We start from the raw sequence: 25,593 nt of genomic DNA, 5'->3' as shown, positions 1-25,593 counted from the left end.
GGATTAACTGTGAGAAACACAATTAGGCAAAGCACTTTGCTCAGTGCAGCTCTCGCCCCGGGGGATAAGAGGATTAGCTGCACCCTCAGGCTCAGCACTGATGTTCTGATATTCCCCGGGGGGCTTCACTGGCCCCACAGCACCTTCTCCTAGGCGGTGCTGGGCCCAGGCCCATCCTCTCTGGGCAGGGGGCTCACAAGCGGGCCTCTCTGTAGCCCTGGGCACAGCCCCGCTCTGTCACTCCTGTCTCTGAACACTGAGGTTTCCCCTGGAACATGGACATGCAGCTGTTGATCTCTGGGGCCTTCTCCCCACTTCCCCTCACCCTCCCCGGAAGCCTCCTGCACCCTGCCTGTGGCCCCACTGGCCACCTCTGCCCTGGACCCCTCACCCTTTTCCTTTCGGTGTCGCTGTCCAGTCTCGGAGGAGATCTCCATGCCCCAGGCCTCGGCTCCTCGCTGTCTGTCGGCAGGAGTCCTGCCCCCACCTGCTCTGAGCCTCGGGCTGTGGACTATGGGAAGCGCCCCCCGAGGGTCTCCTGCCCACCCTCCTGGGGGTCGCCCAGCAAGGGTGGGTGGGCACAGGTGCCCAGGGCACTGAAGACTGGCTTCCCTCCAGCCCCGCAGCCACATGTGCAGGGGTGTGGAGCCAGCTGAGGTCCATCCATGCCCAGCACCCTGGATGGTCTGGTGCCTGAGGGAGGGTGGCTGCAGAAGGCAGGCTTCCATGTGGACAGGCTCTGGAAAGGCTGGACGGGGCAGAAACCAGAGCAGAGGCTGGTGGGCAGGGGAAGGAGGAGGTTGAGGGGAATTTTCCAGGGCAATGGAAGTGTCCTCTGTCTCAGTGAATTTTGCTTTACCTCTAAATCTGCCCTGAAAGAGTCTCTTCTTCTAAAATAAACTACTCTTATCTCAGAAAAAAAAAAAAGAAAGAAGCCTCCTGGCCGTAGGTGCTCATGCTGGGTCATGCTGACAGTGATGTTGGTGTTAGCGATGGTGTCTATGGTGTGTCCCACCCAGCCCGCCGATGCCGAGGGAGGCCCAGCTAGCCGCTTCTCGAACCCACGTACCCACACAGCCACCCAGCTGTTGCCAACACAGCCAAATTTCCTTGCCGGGGCTGAAGTCCATGTAAATATTGATCAGAGAAGGAAACCTGGGTTTTGCTATGTTTGGTTAATAGTTGAGCCACTGGCTCCTTGGCTGTTTTCCCAGTGGCTTCATACCTGTGGGCCTTGTTTCATTTAAAATTTTAAAGAGATCCTACAATGCTGTGTCGTTCAAACACCGTAAGTGCAGGAGGAAAACCTGCACATTTAGGTGAATCCCCAAGGACCTCTGTCAGTAAGAAGTCTCCCTGTCTGTTTAGTGTATTGACTATGTAAAACTTAAAAACGAGCACTTGGGTTGCTTAAGCAAAGACCACGTCGTTGGGATGCCTGGCCTTGCCAGGCCTGGGGCTCTTGGGCCATGCAGCCACCACGTGACCTACTGAGGGTGTGACTAGCTTTCTTGTAGAGGTGCTGGGGGTCTTTCCTGCTGCCTCCAGGTGGGCATGGGTGGGGTGTCTCCAGCACTGGCCCCGTCGTGGGTCCAGGAAGGGTGGGTCAGACAGGGTGGGCTACCGGTGGGGCCTCACAGCCGAGCCATCCTCTGAGAAATTTGCCAGTTGAGAGCCTCCAGACCACCCCACCCCAGACCCTGCAGTAGGAGGTGGAGGGCAGCTCACTGCCCCCTGGGGTGGGGTAGCGTGATGACAGCCCCAGCCCCTCCCTCCCCAGGTTGGTTCATTAAATCTCCTCCTCTGCAAGTCATGTGTGTCTGAGACATCACTACATAACTCAGGGTCTACGGATTCTCTAGTACGTTTTCCTCTAGAAGTTTTGTAGTTTTGGTTTCATATTCAGACTTTTAAGCTGCTTGTGTTCATTTTTGTATGTGGTCTGAGTTACGGGTTCTGTGTGTGACACCCAGTACCGTTACCCTCTGTCCTCTGAACGAATCGCCCTCTCACTTGGTCACACATCAGTCAACCCAACACATGTGGTCCTCCTTCAGGACTTCCTGTTCTGTTCAGATGGTCCATGTGTCTGCCTTTGCACCAGTACCAGTCCTGATCCCGGTCCCTTTATAACATGCCTCAAAATCTGCCGAGTTGGCCCCCCTCTGTTCTTCTTTTTCATTTGTTTTGGCTATTCTGAGTGCTTTGCATTTCTGTGAGAATTTTAGAACCAGTCTGTCAATTTGCAGCAAAAAGCCTGTTAGGATTTTGATTGGAGTCAAGTTGAATCTATAGACCAATCAAGGAGAATAGACTTCTTAACTAATGTTAAGCTTCCAGACCCACCGACACTCTGTTTATTATTTTTTTAAGATTTTTTTTTTTAATGTGGACCATTTGTAAAGTCTATTGAATTTGTTGCAGTCTTGCTTCTGTTTTATGTTTTAATTTTTTGGTCTCAAGGCTTGTGTGATCTTAGCTCCCTGACTGGGGATCAAACCCACATCCCTTGTGTTGAAAGAAGTCTTAACCGCTGGGCCACCAGGGAAGTCCCTCTCCATTTATTGAGGTCTTTTCTCAAATTCTTAGAGAAGCTTCAGTTTTTGGGGTGCGCATCCTGCACTCTGTCGATTTCATCAGTTTGTGTAGGTGACTGCGTGTCATGCGTGTTTCAGTGGACATGAGGTCTTCTTCCTGGTCTATGGGAGCATCTCGGGTGATGTCAGCAGCAGGGTTTTCACAGGTGCCTTGCTTTAGGACAAGGGTGTTCCCTATTACACCTCCGGCGCTGACTTTCTGTCAGGAAGGCATGTTGGATTTTTGTCAAATGTTCCTTTGTGTCTCTTAAGGCAATCATAGTGTTTTCTTCTTATGTAGTTTGTTTACATGGTGAATTACATTGATTGGTTTTCAAATGTTAAACCAACTTTTCACTCCTGGTATAAACCTCACTAGATTGGCTGATGTATTAATTTTTTAGTATATTGTTGATTCCATTGGCTGATTTGTTAATGTTTTGTCTAGAATGTTTGCATTTTGCTCAGAAAGGGTCTTTTTCTCTAGTTTTCTTGTGATGTTTTGGTATCAGGTAATGCTGGCTTCACGGAGTGAGTTGGGGAGTGTTCCTTCCTTTTCAATTTTTGGGAACAGTTCGTACATAATTGGGATTATTTCTTCCTTAAATGTTTGGTAGGATTCACCAGTGAAGTCCTCTGGACCTGGAACGTTCTTTTGTGAAGATTTTTGACTCTATGTCAAAATATGTGGATGGACGTAGTGTATGCTGGTCGAACCCTCTGCTGCTTTTCCTGCACAAGTTTTGGTCACATTCACTGGTGTAGTTTTTCACGTATCCTTTTTTTGCCCTTTTAATGTCTGTAGACTCTAGTCTTGATGTTGAGAATCTGTGTCTTTTTTTTTTCTTGCTCAGTCTGAGTAGAGGTTTTCGAGAACCACCTCTTGGTTTCATTGATTTTTCTCTAGTGTTTTTCTATTTTCTATCATCGATTTCCACTCCACACTTTCTTCTACTTACATGGGTTTCATTTTCTCTCCTTTCTCTAGTTTCTTGTGGGAGCTGAGACCAGTGAATGAGACCTTCCCTCTCTCTCCTGTGGGTGTTCAGTGCCATAAACCCTCCCAAGCTGCAGCATCCCACAGATGTTGGTATGTTGTGCTTTCATTTTCACTCAATTCAAAATCCTTCTTGTTTCCTTCTCCATTTTTTCTTTCCCCCAGGAGTTGGTTTTTTGGGAAATGTGTTACTTAGTTTCTAGATGTTTGGGGATTGTTTTCAGAGAGCTTTTTCTGTTATTAATTTCCGATTAACTCCACTGTGGTCAGAAAACACACGTTGTATGATGTGTAACTCTTACCGTGACTTGTTTTACTTCCCGGAATGTGGTCTGTCTTGGTAAATGTCCTGTGTGCACTTGAAACTAATTTCTTTCCTGTTGTTGTTGAGTGAGGTCTTTTACAAACATCAGTATACCAAGTTGGTTGATAGTATTCAAATGTTTATCCTTACCTGTTCTAACAGTACTGAGAGAGGAGTATTGAAGTAACTATTTCTGTTTTGCAGATTTATCGGTTTTACTTCATGGACTGTAAGCTCTGGCATCAAGTGCTTGAATGTTTAGGAGGTTATGTCTTCTTGGTTAATTGTGAAACAATCTTCTCTATCTTGGTAACAATGTCTGCTCTGAAATCAACTTTGTCTAAAATTTATAAAACCACTCAGCCTCCTTTCCACCAGTGTTAGTAGAGTGACTGTTGTGCCAGCCTGTTGTGGTTAGCTGGTTTGTATCTTTATAAGTAAAGTGTATTTCGTGTAGCCAGCATGCAAGTGGATCATTTTTTATCCAGTCTGACAGTCTCTGCTTTTTAATTGAGATGTTTGGTCATAAGCATTTAATGTTATTATTGATGGGGTGAGGCTTAAATCAGCATCCTTCACCCTTCATGTCCAGTGTTTGGAAAGCCCTTGCATATTTGTCTGTTTTGTGTGTGTGTGTGTGTGTTTCAGGTGAGTGGGTAAATGCCATCCTTCTTGGCTAGGAGTAGAAAGGACAGCAGTAATAAATGTCATTTAGTACTCAGTCTGTGTTCAGTTCTTCTCGATTGTGTCAAAACTATCTTGTTCCAGTTGGTGTGTATGCATCAGGACCCAAATGAGGTTTGCACATTGCACTCGGTGGGCATTGCACTTGGTAGACGTGACTCCTGAGCCCCTCACTTTCTTCCATGTCATCGACTCTGGGAGGAGAGTGAGTCACTTGTCTACTAGGGTGTCTGGGTTTGGGTGATTACATCTTTGTGATGATGGGCCCCACTCTGTTCAAAAGTCCCATTCAGAGGTGGGGGGGGCAGAGCTCTGAGAAGCAGAGCGAGGAACATGCCTGCTCCACCGCACCTGGTGGTCCCCGAGTGTGGGGGACAAGTGGTGGCCTGGGTCTGTGCTCCTCCCACTGGCCTGCAGGAGGGGTGAGGGCGTGATTCCTTGACTGGTTTTGAAAGCATTACCTCATCAGCAGAGAGGAAAAAAAAATCAGTGGCCTTTAAATCTGCGTCTTGACATCGCATACCAGAAACAAGGCTCTGTGCCAAAGATAGCGTGTTTGAAGAACAGCTGAGCCCTTCAGACAGAAAGGGTGCTAGGCTAGGATAGGAGCTGAGGAGTCACTCAGATTCTCCCCTTATGGCTGGATGGCCCTTCTGGTCACTCCTGAGGAGCCCTGGCTTCCCCACATATAAATGGATCTCACCCCACCCAGCCCAGGCTGGTTTTGAGTGTTAAGTGAGCTCAGGTGGAAACACTTAAAATTGTTAGGTGCTGAGTTGATGTTGGTGTGATTTTTACTGTTGGAATCTTGACATCCCTGGGTTCTTGGGACAGTGTGGACGTCCTATCCATCCTTGTGGCTTGAGCCTGGGTTCCATGTGTGAACACAGGCTGCTTCCTCTGTTCGAGGACACTTTTACCCTACAAGGACCTCTCTTCACCCCTCGGTGGACCCCGCCTTGATCCAGCTACTCTGGAAGGGGATGGTCTCCCAGGCCCCCAGAAGGAACCATGTGCAGGTTCCTGTCCTGAAAACTGACCATCCAGATGCCCTCCCGACTGAGAGTGAGTCGGCCAGCTGGTTTTCATGCCAGAGCAACAGGCAAGGTGATTGGGGATAGCAGAGTCAGAAGGGGCCCTGGGGAGCCCCCTCCCACTTTGCTCCACCATTAGCTGCTGAAGGTTGAGAGTCTGGGCCTGATGAGTTTGGAAAAATAAAAGGTTTCTGTGGCTAAAAAGTGAAAGCTCTGGGCGTGTAGGGCCAAGGGTCTGGGACAGTGGGTGTGTCCAGTGGGAGAGGGTGGCTCTGGGCTCATCCCAGTCTCCCTCCCCTCCATGGTCCTGACCTCACGTCCGTGGAGTGTGTAATTGTGAGTGTGTTCTGGACCCTGGGTGGGGGAGCTGAGCTGCTCAGGACTGAGGGGCTCAGCTGCCCCCTGGTCTCCTGGCCTCCTCCTGCTTCAGTGTTCAGCTGCTTCCAGAAGGACTTTGTGTTCTGTTTGCACAGGTCGTCCCCCACCAAGGAGGTGGGCCGAGACCCCTCCCTGTACCCCTCCCCTGCATGACCCCCCCCCATGTGACCCGTCCCCCACCGGCAAGGGCCCCTTGGGTCTCAGCTGCTCTCTCTGCATGTAGGTCGCAAGATGGGAACACAAGACCCGAAAGCTGAGCAAGGCCTTTGGGTCCCCCCGCCTGGCCTGCTACACCCTGGGTGGGGCCATCCTGCTCCTGAACATCCTGCGCTCCCACTGGTAAGGACCCCTCCCCTCCCCCGCTACCCCCCACCTCACCCCAGGCCTCTGGGGGAGCCCCCTCCTCCACCCCATCCCCACCAGGGAAGAGGTGGGAGGCGCCTGGGGCGAGGGGCGAGAGGCAGGGCGGGGGGGACTAGGCCTGGGCTGCTCTGAGCCTACCTCCCCCACTGGCTCTGTTGGCTCAGAGAAACCCCCACTTGGACTCCACCTGGAGAGGTGGCCCCACACAACGAGCAGTGACCTGAGTCTGGGGGCGGGGAGGGGAGGGCAGCCAGGCCAGCTCGGTGGGACCCCTCCACAATGGGGTTAGTGCTGCACACCCCCTTCCTCCCCGTTACTCTGAAAACTCAGCTTGCGGGTGGGGGGGGGTGTGGCAGGGTGGGGGGGTCGGGTAGACCCAAACAGCCCCACCTGGTGGGCCGCCCAGTGCAGGTGCTACCCTTCCACTCGATTGGCTGCTTTCCTGCATTCTTCCCTAAGGAGCCTTTGCAGGCACTCTGGCCCTTCTGAACGAGTGAGCGAGTGAATGAATGAATGAGTGAGCACAGAGCAACCCCATGGCCCCTTCTCCCTTGATGTCACCGAGGGGGCATTTAAAGTTCCTGAAACGTCAGCGTCTCAGGAGACGGGACATGCTGCCTGTTTCCCTTCAACAACGTGCTGTTTCTAGTTCTTGTGTATTCTTGGCCTCCTGAGTCCACCACGTAGGGAAAAAAAACCCAGGACCCCAGGCCCAGCCCCGCCACTGTTCCGATGGGGTGGAGCCTGCAGGTGGGCTGCACCAAGGTGAGCGGCCAGGTGGATGTGGGGAGAGTGGAGGGGCGGAGGGCAAGATGATGGAGAGCCTGTCTGTCTGGAGGGCTGACGGGGTCCTCCATGTGGCCCCGACTCGAACCCCTGTTGGCCAGCAGAGGCCAGCAGAGGCGGGTCTACAGACAAGCTGCTGTCCCTCCCATCCTACCACAAGGCTGGCGCTGGCAGGACATGTCGCATCCTGGGCCCTTGAGAGGCCTGGCGGGGGAGTGACCCCAGGCCCAGCCCCTCTCCCAGTGTCACCGTCAGCCTAGCCTATGTCTACCTTTTGGCTACGGCTTTCCTCCCGGATGAACTAACCACCCAGGGAGTCTGGGGGCAGAGAAAGGACTCCTCCACCCCACGCAGGCCTGTTTTCCCTTCTCTCCTCTGTGGTCCTCCTCCTGTTTGCCCCCCGCTGACAGGTCTGGGTGGGGTTCAGGGGCAGGGCTTGTGGGAGTCCTGCTCTCCGGCTCCCCAGCACCCTTCACCTGTTGCTTTATGTGGTTCTTGCAGGTGGGTTTTCTGTGCCTTTGTGCGAGTGTGGGTGGTAAAAGACACGTTACTAAAATTGACCATTTCAGCCACCTTGAGGTATAGTTTTGTGACCTTTAGGACCTCTCCCTGGGAGTGATATCTGTCAGTCAGCTCACAAGGCTGTGTCCAGCCCACCTGCTCTATAGACAGGAAAGGTGGAGGGGTGGGAGGGGGCTGGCCCAAGCTGCTAGCTCTCAGAACTGCGGGTTTATCAGAGCCCAGGAAGGGTGCAGGGGTGGGGCATGGGCGCGGCCACCTGACATCGCACGGGGTGTGTGGCTCTGAGCCAATCCCAGCAGCTCAGCCTGGAGCTGCGGGGTGACCCTGAGCCCAGCACCAGGAGAGGCGGGTGGAGAGCAGGGGGCGTGGGCAGTGTGACCGGGGGCCAGGTATGCCTTGACACATGTGCCGCCGTTTGACAGGTCACCGTGCAGGCCTCTGCCCGTGGTGTCCTGTTTGCTGTTCAAACAGATGCTTCTCCCGCCTCCCTGTTCCCCTTCCTTCACTTTGAGGGGAGGGGAAGGGGGCTGCTTTTCCTGGTCGATGAACACAGACTATGACCCCTTCTGCCTGGCGTGGGCAGGTGCTAGGGCTTTAGCTCAACCTAAGGAGAGTTTTACAACATTCAGCTAATGGAGTGGACAAATGGAGATGGAACTTGCTCTGCTAGAAAGAGCCTGGCAGGGTGGTTCAGCGGTTAGGACTCCTGCTTCCACGGCCGAGGGCGCGAGTTCAATCCCTGGTCAGGGAACTAAGATCCCACAAGCTGTGGGGTATGGCCAAAAGAAGGAAAGAGAGGGAGGAAGGGAGGACGGAGGGCGGGTGGGCATCCTCACGACGGAGGGAGAGTTGGGTGGAGGCGTGAGTTCGGAGTCTCCTTCCTTCTGCAGTGCCAGTCACCCTCGGACTGAACACCCTGCTGTCCTGCAGAGTCTAAAATATTGTCATTCATGATCTATTTCTAAAAACCACTATGTGTTACAGACAAGTCAGGATTTCTAGCTTCTCTGGAAGCAGGCACCAGCCCCCCATTCCAGTCACTTCTTCCGTGGCGGCCCCTCAGCAGGCCACTTGACTCATCCTCGGCACCCGCCTAAGACCCCTGGACAGGCTACTCTGGGGGCCTGGGGGCAGGATGGGCGGCCCCTCTGCACGGCGGTGACCTCCCCGCCCTGCCCGCAGCTTCACGCAGGCAATGCTGAGCCAGCCCCGGATGCAGAGCCTGGACAACCCCGCGGCCTACCACGTGGGCCTGGCGCTCCTGGGAGTGGGCGGCGTGTTCGTCTTTTCCAGTTTCCTGGCGCTGGGCTTCACTGGGACCTTCCTAGGTAAGACCCTGAGTGTGGGGGGCCGGGGCCCTGCTCCCCACAACTCCAGGCCTCAGCCTGCCCTGCTCAGCATGGGGGGCCAGGCCCTCAAGCCCCAGCCAGCTGCTTGGCCTCCAGGATGGGCCGAGCTTCTGTTGCTGTGTTCAGGTCCGATTGGGGCTGGTGCAAGTCTGGCGCTGGCGACAGTTGGGGGCACTGACCCCTCTGCTTGCCCGTGGCTCCAGAACTTTGGGGCTGAGAGTCCAGTGCTGGCAGGGCTGGATGTCCTAGACATCCAACTCCCAGTTGGGACTCCGGGGGGTGGGAGCAGGGCAGTTGATGTGCCGGGGGCAGTGGGGCCAGAGCAGAAGGCCAGCCAGGGATCACATCACTCAAGTCCCTGAGGGCCACGCAGGGGACTGGGGCATCCTCCCAGGAGGAGAGTCCCGCAGGGGAGGTCCTCTGGGGGCCAAGGAGGAGCTGGGGATCATGGTGTGGGCCTCATGGGGTGGCGTGAGGGAGGGGAGGGAGGGGTGGTGCTGTCCAGCCAACCTCAGGAGACCAGGGGTGAGCAGCCCCACAGCAGGGGTGGGGTGAGGGACAGCCAGAGTCTGGAGGAGGGAGTGGGAAGGGCCTGGAGCACAAGCCGCCTCGGGGCCCCCAGGAGAAATGGCCTGGCGCCTCAGAGATGTAGGTCAGAGTGGCTGAGTCCCCGTCCCGCCCCACCTGTGAGCCACCCTGAAGCAGACTTCTGTGTCACCGGGAATAAAGGCTCCCCTGCTGCGAGCCCTCTGTCCCCAGACAGCAGTGATGGTGATGCAGCTGCCACTCCTCCAGGCCCACATGTGCTGGAGCGCAAGGGACACTGGGACCAGCGGGCCCTGGTGAGCAGCGCTGCTCCCTGCGGGCCATGCCCAGGCTGGGCCGGGCCGCGCTGGACACCGGGTCTGTGTCCCCTGCCTCTCGGACCGCCACACCCTCCCCTGGGAAAAGCTCTGGGCTGGCTGCGGGGGGGAGAACTGATCTCCAGGCTGGCAGCCCAGGTCGGGATGGCCCAGCCGAGGGATGAGGGGGAGGTGGAGCAGAGATAGTGAGTAGGGGTAGGCCTGCTTTAGACAGTGGGGGGCAGGTGAAGGGAAGGTCCACAGGAAGCGCCATGAGCCGAGGAGATGGCAAAGGAGGAGAGGTGTCCGGAGAGCGGGGAGAGTCCCCAAGCAGAGGGGACAACACATGCAAAGGCACAGAGACAAAAGCAGGTGGGGGTACAGCCCCTGGGGACCCCCCCAGTGGCCTGCACACCTCCCTCTGGACGGGGCAGCCAGGCTGTGACCCTCCTTCCTGCCCGCCCTGTTTGCAGGTGACTACTTCGGGATTCTCAAGGAGGCCAGAGTGACCATGTTCCCATTCAGCGTCCTGGACAACCCCATGTACTGGGGCAGCACAGCCATCTACCTGGGCTGGGCCATCGTGTGAGTCAGCCCTTGTGCCCTATGGAGCCCAGGGCACTGGTCAGGGCTCCTTTCCTGGGGAGCCCCTCACCGGTGGGAGCAGAGAACATCCTAGAACGAGGTTGGCAGACTTCCTCTTAAAAGAGCGGGAGGCTCCTGGGTAGCAGGTGACGGAGTGGCTGTGGTTGCAAAATTTGAATTTCATGTCATTTTCACAAGTCACAAAATATTCTTTTGATTTTCTTAAACAATTACAAATATAAAAGCTGTTATTTGCCTGGGGATCACAGGCTGCCAACCTAGTGCTGGAACTGGGCAGGGAGGCCCCCTGCCCGCAGCCAGCCTGCAGGATCTGCGTTCCACACACTAGGGCCCCTCCGGCCAGCAAGCTGCAGTCCAGGAGCCTGGCACACACACCCCAGGGCAGCTCCCATCTGTCCATTTTCTGGATTAAGACTTCTTCCATAGAAAGGTTTTCTTTGTAGATAGAATTCTGCTTTTACCGAATGCTAGAAAACAACTTGCCAGGAAGATCACAGGTGGTCCCAGAGTCCAGAAGGACGACAGGGCCTAAAGGAACAAACCTCAATGGTGGACCGTCTGGAGCGGACGTTCCCCCACCAGCCCCACCTTCGGGGGGTCGGGTATGTGGGATCCAACTTCTGGGCTTTGAGTGACAAGGAGCTGGAGGGGCACGTGTAGGTCTGCTGGGACCCCCTGCCTGCGCCCCACTTCAGGCAACCCCCCATCCACCTGCCTTCAGCCTGGCCCCTCTCTCCTGGACTGGGGCAGTGGAATCCAGGGAGGCAGGCTCCCCACACAGGCTTAGCCACTCCTCATAATGTCTCCAACCTGAGACTGGCAGGGGGAGCCCCACACAGGTCCTCCTGCAAACATCCCTGCCAGCACACCCACCGTTCCTCTCACTTCCACTCCCAGTCAATCTTTGCAAACCCAACTTGAGGTGTCCCCTCCTCCAGGAAGTCCTCCCTGACCTCCTGCAATACACACACACACACACACAGAGACAGGTTCTTCCTCTGTGCTTAGATGGGGCCTCTCAGGGCAAAATCACAGAGTGGGTCTTCTCTGTCTCCAGGAGTGAGAGGTTGCCCCCTCTACAGGGCTGTTAGGCCAATGTTCTCAAGAACATTGAGGAACCCTAGGGGCCCAGACTCCCACAGACCCCTCAGGAAGGCACCAGCCATGCGGTGATGAGGAGGGGCCTCAGATATGCAGGGGAGGGAGCCCTTCGTCTGAGAGCTCATTAGACATACTCCATTACCTGGGGTTGCCAGACGCTGACCCAGCAGGGCTGCTCCCAGGCCTTCCCAGCCCATCTGTCCCCAGCCTGGGGCCCCACAGACAGGGCTTCCTGTTGGCCCAAGCAACCAAGTGTGTGGGAGCCCCAGAAGGCCCGAGGTGCTGGGATTCCCGGGGCACCAGCCCGTCAGCCTGAGTGAGATGCCCCCTCCCCAAGATGCACAGCTGTGTCCCTGTGAACCCCCCCCCACCCCAGGCTCCGGGCTCTGCCAGGTGGGTCCCTGTGGGCCTCAGTTTCCTCATCTGCAGTGTGGGACGATCACCTGCACACGGTTGTTCGGTGACAGTGCTTTCAAGGTGGGAAAGTTCACTAGAAGAGAGAAGGGCATTTGGCTCCTGTTCAGCGTCTGTGCCCGGCTGACAAGGGGCTGGCTTCCCAGGCTGGGGACTGGCCGCCTTAGGGATACTGTGGCCACGGAGCCCTGGCCCTGAGGTCCCCCAGTGGGTGGGGGTGGGGGCGGGGGGAGGCTCTGCCCACTCCAGGAAACTGCACCAGGACCGTGAGCAGGGCCTCAGGAGGGCAGATCTCGTTTCATCCCCTAAGCATCTGTGCCCTTGGCATGTCCACGTGGCAGTGCTGAGGACCAGGTGGCCCCTCTCACCCTCAAGGTCGATTTGAATGGAGTCCACAGAATGGAAGGTGGGGGTGTCATAGGGGACACTTGGCCTTCACTGTCCCTGAAGCCCCCAGAGAGACAGTGTGAGGTTCTGGGAAGTGGGGGTGGGAAGGCAGAGGGTCCCCAGTGGGGTACCCTTCTGCCTCGAGCCCCCCAGCCTGGGCCTCAGGCTCCCCTCCAGCTCCTGGGCTCCACGAGCCAGCTCCCTTCATCTCCTCCTCAACTGTCTGAATGTGGGGGCCCAGCCCCGGCAGCAGTCACCAGCAGAGAGCCCGTGAAGGGGCTCACTGGACACTCCACCTGGCTTTGGATGCCCTGGCCCAATTTCTAGAAAACAGCCTGAGAACATGGCTTCTGGTGGGCAGAGGCCCCACGACCTCCTGTGCAGAAAAGAACACGCTGACCGCTCGGGTGATTTGGGGAGGCCAGTCGTTTTTTTCTCCCTGCGTCAGCCCGGGCCTGGATGGGCAATGGTGAGGTGGACCCTCGTCCGAGAGAAGGCTGGCCCCGGGCCTGCCCCTGACCCAGCATTTCCCCGCAGGCACGCCAGCCCCACCGGCCTGCTGCTGACCGCGGTGGTGGCACTCATCTACATGGTCGCCATCCTGTATGAGGAGTGAGTAGGCGCTGTCGTGGGCTGGGGACACCGTGTGCCCGTGGGACCCGCACTGGGCCTTCCTCTTCCTCCAGGGCCTCCCTTGACCCTGGCAGCTGGCCTTGGCCAGGTCACTGTCAGAGCCGCAGATGGGCAGCTGAGCGGGTACAGGACAGGCCCGGGAGCCAGGCTGGCAATGCTGGCCCTTTCTGGTCACACTCGGACCCCCCACCCTGTCCACCCTGGGTGGGATGCATGGGTGGCAGTGTCAAGCTCAACACCAGCTGACCAAGCCTCTCTCACCCCTGCAGGCCCTTCACCGCTGAAATCTATCAGCAGAAAGCCTCCCAGGCCTGTAAGAGGAGCTGACGGCTGCGGCCACTCCGTGAGAGTTCCCACCTCAGGCCTGCCCTGAGCACAGGCCCCTTGAGGGGGAGAGCGGTGCTTGGTGAGGACTGTCCAGTGCCTTGAAAACACGGCTTGAGGGCTCTGGACAGGCACCTTGTGGCCCCAGAGCCCCCTGCCCTGCTGCCCACCTTGTTCTGACTAATAAAAGGCGCCTGACCCATCCCCCTTTGGTCTCCATCTGTCCAGGTCAGGGAGGGGCAGGCTGGGGTCTGGGAGAGGGTCCCTGAGCTGGGAGGGGTGCCGTCATCCACGCTGGACAGTGGGGGGACTATCCAGGCCTTTGGGCCTCCTGTGCCCCCCACCTCACCCCACTGCTGCCCATCCGGGGGACAGCCCAGCCTCAGCTTCCTGGGAGGGAAGCACTGAGCCCCTCCCCCGGCATCTCTGGTTACTCTGACATTTCTCTCTTAATGACCCATGGTCCTCACATGGCCACAAGGAGCAGCCATGGGGCCACCGGGCCTGTGGTCAGGCCTGACCGCAGAGCTGTGGGCACAGGGTGGGGCCCTTGTCCAGGCCCAGCCTCACCTGCACAGCCCCTGACCCTCCAAGGGCACAGAACCTACTTTACTCCCTTTGGGATGGGAGACAGGGGGCTCCACCTGTGCACCTGGCCCCCTAGCCTCAGCATCCTCACCTGTGAAGTAGCCCCCATAGCCATGCTCACCCTGGGCCCCTGGGCGCTGTGGGCAGTGCCAGCTGGCCCTGCCTTGGAGCTCCTCAAGGCTGCCCTCTGGTGTCTGGGATTCAGAGGTCTCAGGGTTCGAGGAGCTGAAGGAGGCACGGAGGCAGGTCTTACCAGTGCCTCTGCTTGCATACCTTCAAGGACAGGAAGCTCATCCCCCGTGGGCACCTCTGACATCCTGGCCCCCATGGCCTGAGCTGTCTGTCAGGGCAGGACTGTGTGACTCCTGGGTCATGCAGCTGTGGGAGTCAGGCCTGGGGCAAGGAGGGTCTACTGTGATGGGAACAGCCCACAGCTGAGGAGGAAACTGCTGGACAGCTGTGACCTCGGCTGTGGAGGCAAGGTCAGAGGGGAAAGCAGCTCTGGTTAGCTATGTTCTCTTCATCAGGCCGTGGCTGTGGGCTGGAGTGACACAGGACCCTCTGTGCAAAGAGCTTCTGGGGGTGGTCTTGGGCGGCAGGCCAGCACTCAGCATGCCTCAACACAACTTTCAGGAACCTTCTAAGCCACTCTTTACCAGCAGACCAGGCCATGGTGAACACTTCCTGCCTTGGGGGCCAGCTGTCTGCTTCCAGCCCACCCCCAATATTTTACCAAATGGTTTAAAAGTTTCCCATTCCATTCTGAGCCGGAAATTTGCTGCATTGCAAAGAAATCATACAGGCAGGTGCCCAGACCCAGAAAGCAAGACCATCAGTATCATCATAAACCTGAGCAACCTAGAATTAATGCAATGGCTGGAGGGTGGGGGCACACTCAGGGGAAAGAATGGCAGGTGGGCTCAGGGCCTAATGAAATTAGCTGACTTGAGGGACAAGTCCTAGAACCTGGCATCTGTGGGTGGAGTCATGCCCAGGTGCCAGGAATTGAGGTTGAGAACCCAGGCTGGGCTCAGTACCTGCCACTGTCACCAGCTGGAAGGTGCCAGGGGAATGAGGTTATCCTAGTCCTGACATGTGACCTGGGGTCGGGGGGTGGGGTGGGGGGAGGAAGGCTCTGACTCTGGGTTGGGTCCTGGCCCACTGGCCTCCCTAGGGAGAGCTGGACCCTGCAGCTGTGGGCCCTGGGCAAGTCATTCCTCTGCCTCAGTTTCTCTGTCTGTAAAATGGAGATAGGTAATAGTTTCCACCCCTCAAGGTTGCCACAAAGAAAGAGTTAAGGACTGTGCCTGAAAGTGAAAGTCACTCAGTCCTGTCTTGACTCTTTGCGAACCCATGGACTATACAGTTCATGGAATTCTCTGGAGTGGGTAGCCTAATCCTTCTCTAGTAGATCTTCCCGACCCAGGAATCAAAGTGGGGTCTCCTGCATTGCAGGCGGATTCTTTACCAACTGAGCTATTTAGGGAAGCCCAAAGACTGTGCCTGGGATGGGATAAATGGGAACCAACATTTTCCTGGCTTCCCCTGCAAAGGGCAGGAGATTCTGCTGGAATCCCGGCCACACAGGGCTGCCTGAGAAGCCCATGAGAGTCCAGAGGCCCTGTGCAAACCTGTGTGCAGACTGGTACGCTGGCACTGCCCAGAGCGTGGCCTGTGTGAATGGGTGGGTGGCACCAGGTGATAGCCCTGGCTTTTTCCCAAATCAGAAGCTGAGCACAGTCCAGCCTCGCCTGTCACCATGGGGAGCAATGGCCTTTCCACCAGTTCCAGGCTGGAGCCGGCCAACTCCGGCAGCCTCTTCCTAGGCCTGTCAGCAGCAGCCCACTCCTGGTTACTGATCAACCTGCTGCCCCCTGGTTTGTTCTGCGGCCTCGTGGGTCATTTACTATTGTTGTTATTACCACGGCCCTACACTGTTTGCAAGTTCCCAACCAATCAGAGTCAAAGCTCCATCTTCCAGGAGAGGAATACCAAGTCCAGAGAAGGCCAGCGACTGCTGTGATGCCCACGCAGCATTCAGGCTCATCCTGGCTTCCAGACCATCTCCTCCGACTAGAAAATGGGAATGCTGGCCCATGGGACTCCAAAGGCACAAGATGCTATGGGGGAGGGAGGGAGGGGACGTCGGCCTGACTACCGAAAGGCAAGCCTCTGGTCCTTCCATGCTCCAACAGGAAAACGGCAGGGGCAACCTCTGGCTGAAACTCCTGCCAGGAACCAGCGCCTCTCTGGTTGGGAGAAAGGAGCTGAAGCCTGCGGTGGGGCGCGGGGTCCGGAAGCTCCGGCTTCGCAGATTCCAGCCCCGAGCGCCGAGCTCCGGGATCCCGACTCCGCTGGCGGGGCCTCAGCTGCCCTCTGGCGGCGGGAGCGGGCGGCGCCCACCTCCCACTGACATCGCCGCCCAAGACGCCAGAGGGCTGGACCGGCCCCGTTCTCAGAGGTGGTAAGGTGCGCAAGGACCCGGGCGCAGGGCCTGGCACCTGGCACACACCTGCCGTCATGCTGCCCAGTGTTCTTATTCTCCGAGGAAAGTGCGTTCCAAAGAAAGTGTGCGCGTGTGAGTCCTGCGGTGGGGAAGGGGTGGGGGGAGGGGCGGGGTTCTTGCATGGGGTCCGGCGGCCCAGCCAGAACTGGGTCCCTGACGCCCTTGCAGCCGCTGAAGCAGCGGAGAAGCGCAGGGTCCACGCGCCCGCAAGCCGGAGGCAGACCCTGGGCTGCCCTTCCCAAGTCCCGCCAGCGGGAGAGGGCAGCGGCCAGCGGAGGTGGACGGAGGGCGCAGTGGGGCCCGCGGGCGTGCGCACGGTGACGCGCAAGGCGGGGCGGGGCGGGGCGGCCACGCGGGCTGCATATAAGTGCGGCGCTGGACGCGCAGAGCCAGAGCTTTTGTCCGATATCCAGAGACCCGCTGAGCCCAAGCCTGAGCCGGCCGAGCCGAGCTCTGCCCTGCGCCCCAACCACCGTCTGCTCGTCTCACGGCCCCAAGCCCGGCCCCCTCGGTCTCTCTGCTCAATGAAACTGTCCGCGATGATCAAGAAGATGTGCCCGAGCGACTCGGAGCTGAGGATCCCGGCCAAGAACTGCTACCGCATGGTGGTCCTCGGCTCGTCCAAGGTGGGCAAGACGGCCATCGTGTCGCGCTTCCTGACGGGCCGCTTCGAGGACGCCTACACGCCCACCATCGAGGACTTCCACCGCAAGTTCTACTGCATCCGCGGCGAGATCTACCAGCTGGACATCCTCGACACGTCTGGCAACCACCCGTTCCCCGCCATGCGGCGCCTCTCCATCCTTACCGGTGAGCCGGGGCGGCCAGCAGCGGGCGTGGGGAGGGAGCGCGCCGCCGCGGTGCCCGGGACCTCTCGTCCCGGGGCGCGCGGGCTGGAGGCGCGGTCCGCGCGCCACAATGGGCGCTGGAGAGGTCAGCGTGCCCCTCGCGTTGGCCGGAGTCCCCGAAGTCAGCCCGCTTCAGCTGTTCCCTGGTAGCCGCCCTCACCCTCTCCTCTTCTGCTCTGTCCCCCGCAGGAGACGTGTTCATCCTGGTGTTCAGCCTGGACAACCGCGACTCCTTCGAGGAGGTCCGGAGGCTCAAGCGGCAGATTCTCGACACCAAGTTGTGCCTCAAGAACAAGACCAAGGAGGACGCGGACGTGCCTCTGGTCATCTGTGGCAACAAGGGGGACCGCGACTTCCACCGCCAGGTCGAGCCGCGCGAGATCCATCAGCTGGTGGGCGCCGACCCCCAGCGCTGCGCCTACTTCGAGATCTCGGCCAAGAGGAACAGCAGCCTGGACCAGATGTTCCACGCGCTCTTTGCCATGGCCAACCTGCCACGCGAGATGAGCCCTGACCTGCACCGCCGCGTGTCGGCGCAGCACTGCGAGGCGCTGCACCAGAAGGCGCTGCAGGGCAAGAGGCTGCGGCGAGCGGGCGGCAACCGCGACGACGCGTTGGGCATCCTGGCGCCCTGGGCACGCAGGCCGAGCGTGCACAGCGACCTCATGTACATACGCGAGAAGGCCAGCGGCGGCAGCCAGGCCAAGGACAAGGAGCGCTGCGTCATAAGCTAGGAGCCCCCGCCCCACGCGGCCGCAGAGCCTCAGGAGGCCCTGTAGTTCTAGTGTCGGGGCCACGTGCCCCAAACCGCGGGCGTCTTCCTTCCCGGCGCCCAAGCCCGTGCACCGGAGAGACTCAGTGAGCAGAGAAGGGACCGTCATCTGCTCGGGAAGGAACGAGAACTGGCTGAGGCCCGACTCCCCCCACTTCCGACACCCATTGGCGCCCACTACTCCGTTTCTCACAAAGCCCTAAAAATGGGGGCAGGGGTGGAAGTTAAGCTTGTCCTGCCGGCAGGAGGAGCGGGGCATTATCTGTGTGATTGGGGGTTGCCATGACAGCTGGCCCGAAACTGAGGGTGGGGTCAGATCATAAGGAGTGACTTGTTTACATGTGTGTGCAATTGCACAAAGCAAAACATAAAACTTGCACTTTATTATAACAGAGTTCTGGTGTCACCCTGGACATGAACAAGATCTTACCTAGGTGTTTGCACTGCGTGTTGAGTCTTTAAAGTTATTGCTACTGGTTTTTTATTATAAAATAAAATAATTTAAAATGGAAAACCATGCTTCCTCTGGCTTTAGAAATGGGGGAGGAGGGAGGGCAGGTCTCAACTTCTGTGGAACTGGACTTGCTTTTCCCAGAGTTGGAGATTAACCCTGGCCTGAAAACAGCTCCCTGGAGAGAAGGCCCCAGAAAAGCTCCCAACAGCTGGAAGCCCTTCTGTTTGGGAGCCATTCCTGAGAAAGTCAGGACACAAACAAAGGGCTTCAGGGTTCAGCCATGCACTACCTACTTGTCCCCCCCACCCCCAGCCCCACCAAGGGCCTCCGGGACTGACCAGGTCCTATGCTCAGCACAGGCCCAGGGCAACAAAACACCACCAAACCTGGAACCATCAACGGTTTGAGGGGTCACTCAAGTCCTCCCTTGTGCAGGACCCTTGTCCTGAGTTGGCTGCAGGCTCCGCCACTGAGCCACCTGGACCTAGTCACGATTTGTGGCCCTGGCCCCTCCAGCCCCCCCTCCCTCCTCAGGGGGGTCCAGCACCCCCTCTGCAGCTGAGGTCACTGGCTCCCACCTGGGGACCCGGCTCTCTCCGCCACATGAGACTGCAGAAGCCTGAGGCAAGGGAGCCCTGGCAAGCCTGATTTTCCACCTGTGAAACAGAGAGCAGACGCTTCTGCTGCGGGCTGCTCTGAGGGCCACGGGCAATGTCTCTGCATGGCGCCCGCTGCCCAGGAATCCAAGTGAGGAGCCCAGGTGTCCCAGGGGAGGACTGTAACTCTGCTTTGGTGGACTGCTCCCGGCCAGGACCCGACCTACATCCACAAGGAGGGATGACGGCCCAGGAGCTGACCATAGGCAGGACAACCCTCCGGGCCACCTGTACCCTGGTGTCGGATGCCACTCCCAGAAGGGTCACCCCATGCTCATGCTGGTGTAGTTGGTGTGGCAATGTCCTGGGGCTGGGGGCGGGGCACGGAATGGAGAAGCTCCCAGTTGCTCAGTCTCCTCTGCGTAAAGGGAAGACTATCTCTCAGTTATCACGGGGATGTCCTAACGTGAAATGTCTCGGTACAGACCCAAGATGTCCTGACAGCAGAGCACAAGTTCTTTTAATCACACTCCTGAAAAGTGTCACAGGTCACAACACTGGAGCACAAAGGAGACCCACGAGGAGCCCATGTCCACTGCAGTCTCACGGCAAGGCCCAGCCGCCTGGTATTTCTGAGCTTCACATTCCATGGTTATTTGGTTGGAGCCTTAAAATCGGCCCACAGTACTGTACTCTTGAAACTTCAAAAAAATAACTGATTCAGTTTATTACAGCCCCGCAGCAGAGCGGGCCTCAGGTGACACCCACTTAAATTCAGAGCCTGCTCCCCTGGGTGAAGCTGCTGAAACCTCACCCTTCCCCTGGACACCTGACAGGCGGCTGCCAGCAGACTCAGAACCCCTGCTCGGAACACCCTTAGCCTACATTCCTGCCAACTGGTGGGCGCCCGTCAGCCCTGACGCAGCTGGCACAAGGATAAGCCCACTCTAGATCTGAGTGATACTCGCCACTTGTCCTCACGTTTCAGAGGCTTTCACCTCAGGCTGGTCACAGAAACGCAATGTCTGTCTGGAGAAACAAGGGTGTTTATAAACATCTATGAACCAGGCCTGGGCTGCACGATTGCCAGGGCCAGCTTCCCCCACTCCAAGGGGCCATCAGAATCATGGCTCAGAGCTGTTCTTTTCCATGTGATCCCCGAGTGCACGCAGTGAGAAGGCCAGAGGGGAGGTCATCCGTGAATCAGGGACAGGACTTGGGAAAGCTGAAGAGGGCGTCTGTTCATCTCATCAGACCGCGGCTGAGGAGACCACATGGTCTGAGGTGGTCTGGCCGTTCTTGGGCAGTAAATGGCTAAGCTGATGGAAGGTGATGGGGACAGAGGAGCAGGAGCGACAAGTAACAAGGACATGGGCGGCAGAGTACCTGGGCGGGGGCGCCTGGTGGGCTCCTGGTTGATACCTCATGAACAGTAACACCCATGCCTCAAACAGAAAGAAACAACTATTCCAGTGCAAAAGGCCACCCCACAGTCTCTGAAACCATGCATTTCTCTCAAGGCCTTTCTCTATGCGTGTGCAGGCCTAATTGTCCACACACACTGCTGCTCACTGGACACCAGGTTCCTGATACCCGCACCGTCTGCGGTGGGTGGGGAGGGGCAGAGGGAAGCCGCCTCCCTTCCTGCTGTGTCCCTCCCCAGAGGCAAGAGAAGGCCCCACCTCCCAGCCTCAGGAAGACTTCCTCCTTCAGCAGGCAGTTACTGCGCATCTGGACGGGGGCGGGGGAGAGTACACAAGGATGTCCAGGGAACCAGCTCAGGCACTGGCTCTGCAGTCAGGGGTAAAATTCAGCTAAGCAGGCAGTACCAGAGCCATTCCACAGGGCTGGGAGACAGGAAGCCGGGGCCCCAGCACTCCTCCTGGGGTCGGCTCGTCACTCCTTGGGGATCTCAAACATGCACAGGCTCTTGTACTTCTGCAGCAGTTCGTTCTTGGTCCGGACCTGCTCTCGGAGGCGCTGCAGCTGCTGCTGCTGCTGCTCCGGGCTCAGGTGGATGCCAGGCATGGTGTTGACCACCTTGCGCATCTCCTGGAACTTGGTCTTCAGGGTGTTCAGGTCCTGGTGGATGTCGGGACTGTCCTTGTCCATGCTGCAGGAGCAGAGGGCAGGCGTTAGCACCAGTAACCTGAGAGCTCCCTCCTCACTACCCCCAACCCCGCATTAGAATGCCTGTCGCCTGTGTCCCCCGTTGAGCTGTGCACTGGGGGATGGGCAGGCACCCCCGCCCCCCTCCCCGCAGCAGGTGCACACGGGAAGCAGAGCCTTCCTCCAGGGCTGCCTCCTGAGCCCAGCCTGCAGGCACCAAAGTAACATTTGCTGAAAGAGTGAACACAGATAAGTTCCTACCTATCTGCTGAATGAATGAAAAACCATCACCAGCATCAGGCAACAAGTGGCAAGTAAAACCTAATGAAGCACCACATTCCTTCTTACGTGAGACACAGCAGATCATTCAGGAGACAATCAATGAGCAAGAGCTAATTTTAGCTGATGTTCTGATGCCTGAACCTGTTAACACGCAGTCTGATTTCCACAGAGCTATTCATAAATTTTACATTAGTCACAGCTACTGGAAAACTTTCAGCAGGTACTCACTCTCTCCCACATCTCCCAACAACTCAGGTAAACTTGGCCTTCTGGTCCCGCTCACTTTAAAGGTGGGATCATATATTCACTCGTAGCTACTGTCGGCTGCCCAGAGACCCATGTTCCCTGTCACAGCAAAATCAAAAGGAAGCAAGAACAAAACTCTTCACCTGAGAACAAAGAAACAGCCCAGTTGCTCCTGTACATTTTTTAAGTTAGGAAATGAATGGATGAGCCTTTGAAAACAGGCGGTTGAGATTAAAATCTAAAAGCCAATGCAAAGGCTGTTTTAAAAGTCACCCACTGAGGCACAAGAGGGGAAAGCTGTCAAGGATCATTTATTTCTTTCAATAAACGTTCATCCCTATTGGGCAATTTCAACCCAGATGGTGCTAATTCATGTTTATTATTAATCATTTCTCTGCTTACGCAGACAGAATAGCCATCTTTCCTGGTGATCCGCTAGTTAGAGCTCATTCCTGACAGATGAGATGCACTGGGGCCTGCTCACTATTTATCAATAACTCAAACTCGGAAGCAAGATCTGGAGAATCAATAGTTTATTCTGGGAAACGAATAAAGACACTTCCTGTTGTCTTCTGAGGCCCTTGATTCACACACACCAACTCTGGTGCACCTCACCCCAGCTTCAAGAAAGTGTTTTATATTCTGTTTCCTTCATGTCTCAGCTCTGATCTACAACTCTTGACAGACACCATCTGGACTTCTGAAATCATTCCACTTGGATGGCATATGTGCTAACACATTGTTACGAATTTAAGTCCCAAGGCAATTTTGAAATTAAATTATAGTTTTAAGAAAACTGATTCACAACACATACGTCTGAAAGGACAAGGTAAAAACAAACAAAAAAAATAAAAATTTTCTAAACAATAAGGGCTTACCATATAGCACAGAGAACTATACTTAATAGCCTATGAAAAACCATAATGGAAAAGAATATTTTTTAAAAAAAGAGGGTCCATATATGTGTAACTGAATCATTTTTTGTTTTTGTTTTGACAAAAATGTAACCACACTACACACATGGTTCTGATTCTTGCTTTTCTCACCTGAAATGCACCTCGGACGGCTAGATGACCTGACTGTTATGGGTATGTGGATGTTTCTAACTGATCACCTGCAGTCTGAATTGGGATGACCATCCCACACCTGCACCTGTGTGTACTGGGCACCCACCGTCCCCTCAGTCAGGCTGCAGCTCTGCCTGCCACCACCCTCGGTTCATCCCTGCTCCTCCTCCTACTCCCCAGCTCCCTGTGGGCCCCAGTCCTCTCCTCCTCCTAAAGACCTCTGTCCCATCTACCTTCACAAAACCTAAGCACCAGCTCAAAAACTTCAGATGACTCCTCAACTCCCAGGTTCAGTGTCTCTGGGGTCAGACACCCAAGAGAGTCTATTTTCTTTGGCTGCCGGTTGAGAAGTTGGGGACAGGAAAGGGGAGGTATGGGTGAAGGGTGGGGCTGGGTCTCAATGTCCAGTCTGTGGACTTGCTCTCAAGCTCCTATTCTCAGTACGGCTACCCTCCCCCAGCTCCCACAATGTGCCTAGTGTTCCCCAGTCCAGACACTCTGTGGCTGACTCTTTCCTAAAAACAAATCTTGGGAAAGTACAAGCCTTTAAGTTGTCCCACCAAGGTCACTCAGCTGGTACCTTATAGAGCTATCATTTGCGGTTCATTTTTGGATGGCAACACCTATTCAATGGACATGAGATTGAGTAGACTCTGGGAGATAGTGAAGGACGGGGAAGTCTGGTGTGCTGCAGTCCATGGGGTTGCGAAGAGTCAGATACGACTGAGCAACTGAACAACGAACAACAATTATTACTGGTATATTAGAGATAAGACAATCAAGGCCTAGAAAGGCTGCGAACTTAACTAAGATTCCAACACAAGCAAGTATCAACATGCAGATCTGAACTCAAGAAGATCTGACTTCAAAGCCCATGCTCTCTCTCGTGGACGATACAGCTCCATCTTTAAGGCCAGCCCAATCCAACTGCTCTATCAGGGTCAAAAATAGACTCTGAGAATGTGTACACTCTGTGTTTTCATTTTTCTGTATTTTTTCTAAAACCTGAATAAGCATATTTGGATTGATCCTGGATAATGCCTGGGACTCCAGGTCTGCTTCTGTGTTTGTTTGCTTGGTCACTCTGCCTAGAAGTGCTACCTGATTACAGGCTCCTGGGAACAGAACAGTCTGCCTTGCCCGATAAACACTATGTTCACACCAAGTGAAGCCAGATGAAGTCAAGGTCTACTGTGACTACTGTGAGAACAAAGTTTTCACAGTCATCTGAAAAGCAGTGGAAGCGTCAGGTCATCCCAGGGCAAGTGAATCTAATCCGCCTCAACTCTAAACCGGCTGGGCCATCAGCAATACTTTCGTGTTGTGAGTATCAATTCCATTTCAGCAAAACATCCAAGAGCATGTTGATGTTCACTTGAATATTACTGTAAAAGTAACTTTGTTGTAATCCACTTTGCTTTGATTTTTTAATGGCTGAATAAAAAATTCAAGCCCAGGGGTTTAAACTTTGCTATCATGTGGACATAAATAACAGTAAAAAATAATTTGGGCAAATGTGGGGACTGGGGAGATTTTGGCTGTGTGTGTGTGTGTGTGTGTGTGTGTGTGTTTTCCTTCTAGGGATCAGTTTGAAAACTCAGGTGATCTGAAGACTGGCCAAAAGAAGACAATCACCCCTGTGTTGCCATGACAGGGCACCCGAGTGCTCTCTGGAGGTCAGCGCCCTACTCCTGTAAAGTTCCCATCATCACCCCTATAACCTCTTTGCATTATGGGTTATTTCGCTCATGAGTTTCCCCTTCTAACTGGTGAGCAAGGTGGGGATGAAAAGTCGGCTCCTCCACGTGTACACGCCACAGCACTTAGCAGTGTGCCACACATGGAAGATGACACTATCTGTCGGATCTGTGGGAAAACAGGCTCACAAGCTGCACCCGAGTGGTCTGCCCGCAGCGTCCGTGCATTTGCTGTCTACCCTGGCTTCGTTTTAAGAACGCTGCCTGCCAGCACAGGGCCTGGCAACTCCCAGGATCGACTGTTGAACACTGGGGACTGCTCGCGGTGGTCTCGGCGTGGCCGCTCCCCTCCGGGTATGTACCTTGGTACTGCAGGGGGCCCCTGGAGTTCGGACACGTGACGGGCAGCGGGGGGCGTGCGGGCTGATCCCCCCGGGCCCTTACCATTTGATGATGCTGTGAACCAAGGGAAGGAAGGAGCAGTTCTCCTCCGCCTTCACACCTGCAGGGGATGGAGGCTTCGGCGCGGGCTGCGGCTGTTGCCCTGAGACAGACGGCGGCGGCTGCGGCGGCGGCAACGGCTTCATCTCCGGCAGCGGAGGCTCGGCGGGCGGCGGCAGCGTGTCCTCAGCCTGCCGGCCTGCAGCAATACCCACAGAAGCCATGGTGCCCGGGACCCCAGGAGCCGATCAGCGGGGCAGGCGGCTCTGCGCGCCGGAAGTGTTGCGGATTATGATGTCACCACAGTGCGCCGCGGAGGCGGGGCCGGGCCTGGCGGTCGTTACTAGGCAACGGGCGGCTGGTCCTGGGTGGCCTGGATTTGGTGGTACGCAGAGACAGCTAAATTTTTCTATGTCAGAAATAGAAGGTATACTTCAGGAATAACATCTTATTCCTATTCACGTTACAAAGAGAGTCCAAAAGCAACCAATACAGGAAGATAAATGAGGCCTCAGGAAGAGTGGACAGCACCTCCCGCTCCTGCGGGTGTCAGGCCCTGGACCTGCGGACGTGGAGGATCCGAGGGGAAGGACCCACGGCTCCCACCCGCGCATAAGCCTCCAGGGACGAGGCCTTGCGCCTACCCTATGGACCCAGAAATACACCGAACAGTTAATATGCATCTGG

The 25,593-nt window shown here is 56.1% G+C and overlaps 3 protein-coding genes across 6 annotated transcripts in view; 2 read left to right on the top strand and 1 right to left on the bottom strand.

The window, feature by feature from the left end:
- Positions 1 to 13,502, top strand: part of PEMT (phosphatidylethanolamine N-methyltransferase) — a 34,639-nt gene extending 21,137 nt beyond the window's left edge. For all 3 annotated transcript variants that reach the window (XM_065909565.1, XM_065909563.1, XM_065909564.1), the window contains 5 exons: positions 6,197 to 6,312; positions 8,827 to 8,972; positions 10,309 to 10,420; positions 12,881 to 12,955; positions 13,246 to 13,502. In XM_065909565.1, coding sequence (XP_065765637.1) covers positions 6,197 to 6,312; positions 8,827 to 8,972; positions 10,309 to 10,420; positions 12,881 to 12,955; positions 13,246 to 13,303 — 507 coding nt within the window. In that variant the 3' untranslated portion in view covers positions 13,304 to 13,502. The remainder of the gene's footprint in view (positions 1 to 6,196; positions 6,313 to 8,826; positions 8,973 to 10,308; positions 10,421 to 12,880; positions 12,956 to 13,245) is intronic.
- Positions 13,503 to 16,517: 3,015 nt separating this feature from the next.
- Positions 16,518 to 18,728, top strand: RASD1 (ras related dexamethasone induced 1). Of its 2 annotated transcripts, none has more exons than XM_065909477.1 (2): positions 16,518 to 17,204; positions 17,506 to 17,903. In XM_065909477.1, the coding sequence occupies exons 1-2, from the start codon at positions 16,919 to 16,921 to the stop codon at positions 17,754 to 17,756; spliced, it is 537 nt and encodes a 178-aa protein (XP_065765549.1). In that variant the 5' UTR covers positions 16,518 to 16,918; the 3' UTR covers positions 17,757 to 17,903. The 2 variants fall into 2 exon arrangements, with proteins under 2 accessions (XP_065765549.1, XP_065765548.1); XM_065909476.1 differs by having other exon boundaries at positions 16,522 to 17,204; positions 17,432 to 18,728.
- Positions 18,729 to 19,559: 831 nt separating this feature from the next.
- Positions 19,560 to 25,171, bottom strand: MED9 (mediator complex subunit 9). The gene is made up of 2 exons (XM_065909168.1): positions 24,910 to 25,171; positions 19,560 to 21,177 (listed from the first exon to the last, which is right to left on the bottom strand). Exons 1-2 carry the CDS (start codon positions 25,128 to 25,130, stop codon positions 20,961 to 20,963), a joined length of 438 nt encoding a protein of 145 aa, XP_065765240.1. The 5' UTR covers positions 25,131 to 25,171; the 3' UTR covers positions 19,560 to 20,960.
- Positions 25,172 to 25,593: the final 422 nt, after the last annotated feature.

The sequence above is a fragment of the Muntiacus reevesi genome, chromosome 18 (assembly GCF_963930625.1).
Source record: "Muntiacus reevesi chromosome 18, mMunRee1.1, whole genome shotgun sequence".
In the NCBI taxonomy this organism is placed as follows: domain Eukaryota; kingdom Metazoa; phylum Chordata; class Mammalia; order Artiodactyla; family Cervidae; genus Muntiacus; species Muntiacus reevesi.
The sequence above is the reverse complement of the archived record's forward strand: the minus strand, read 5'-3'. Positions and strand labels throughout refer to the sequence as shown.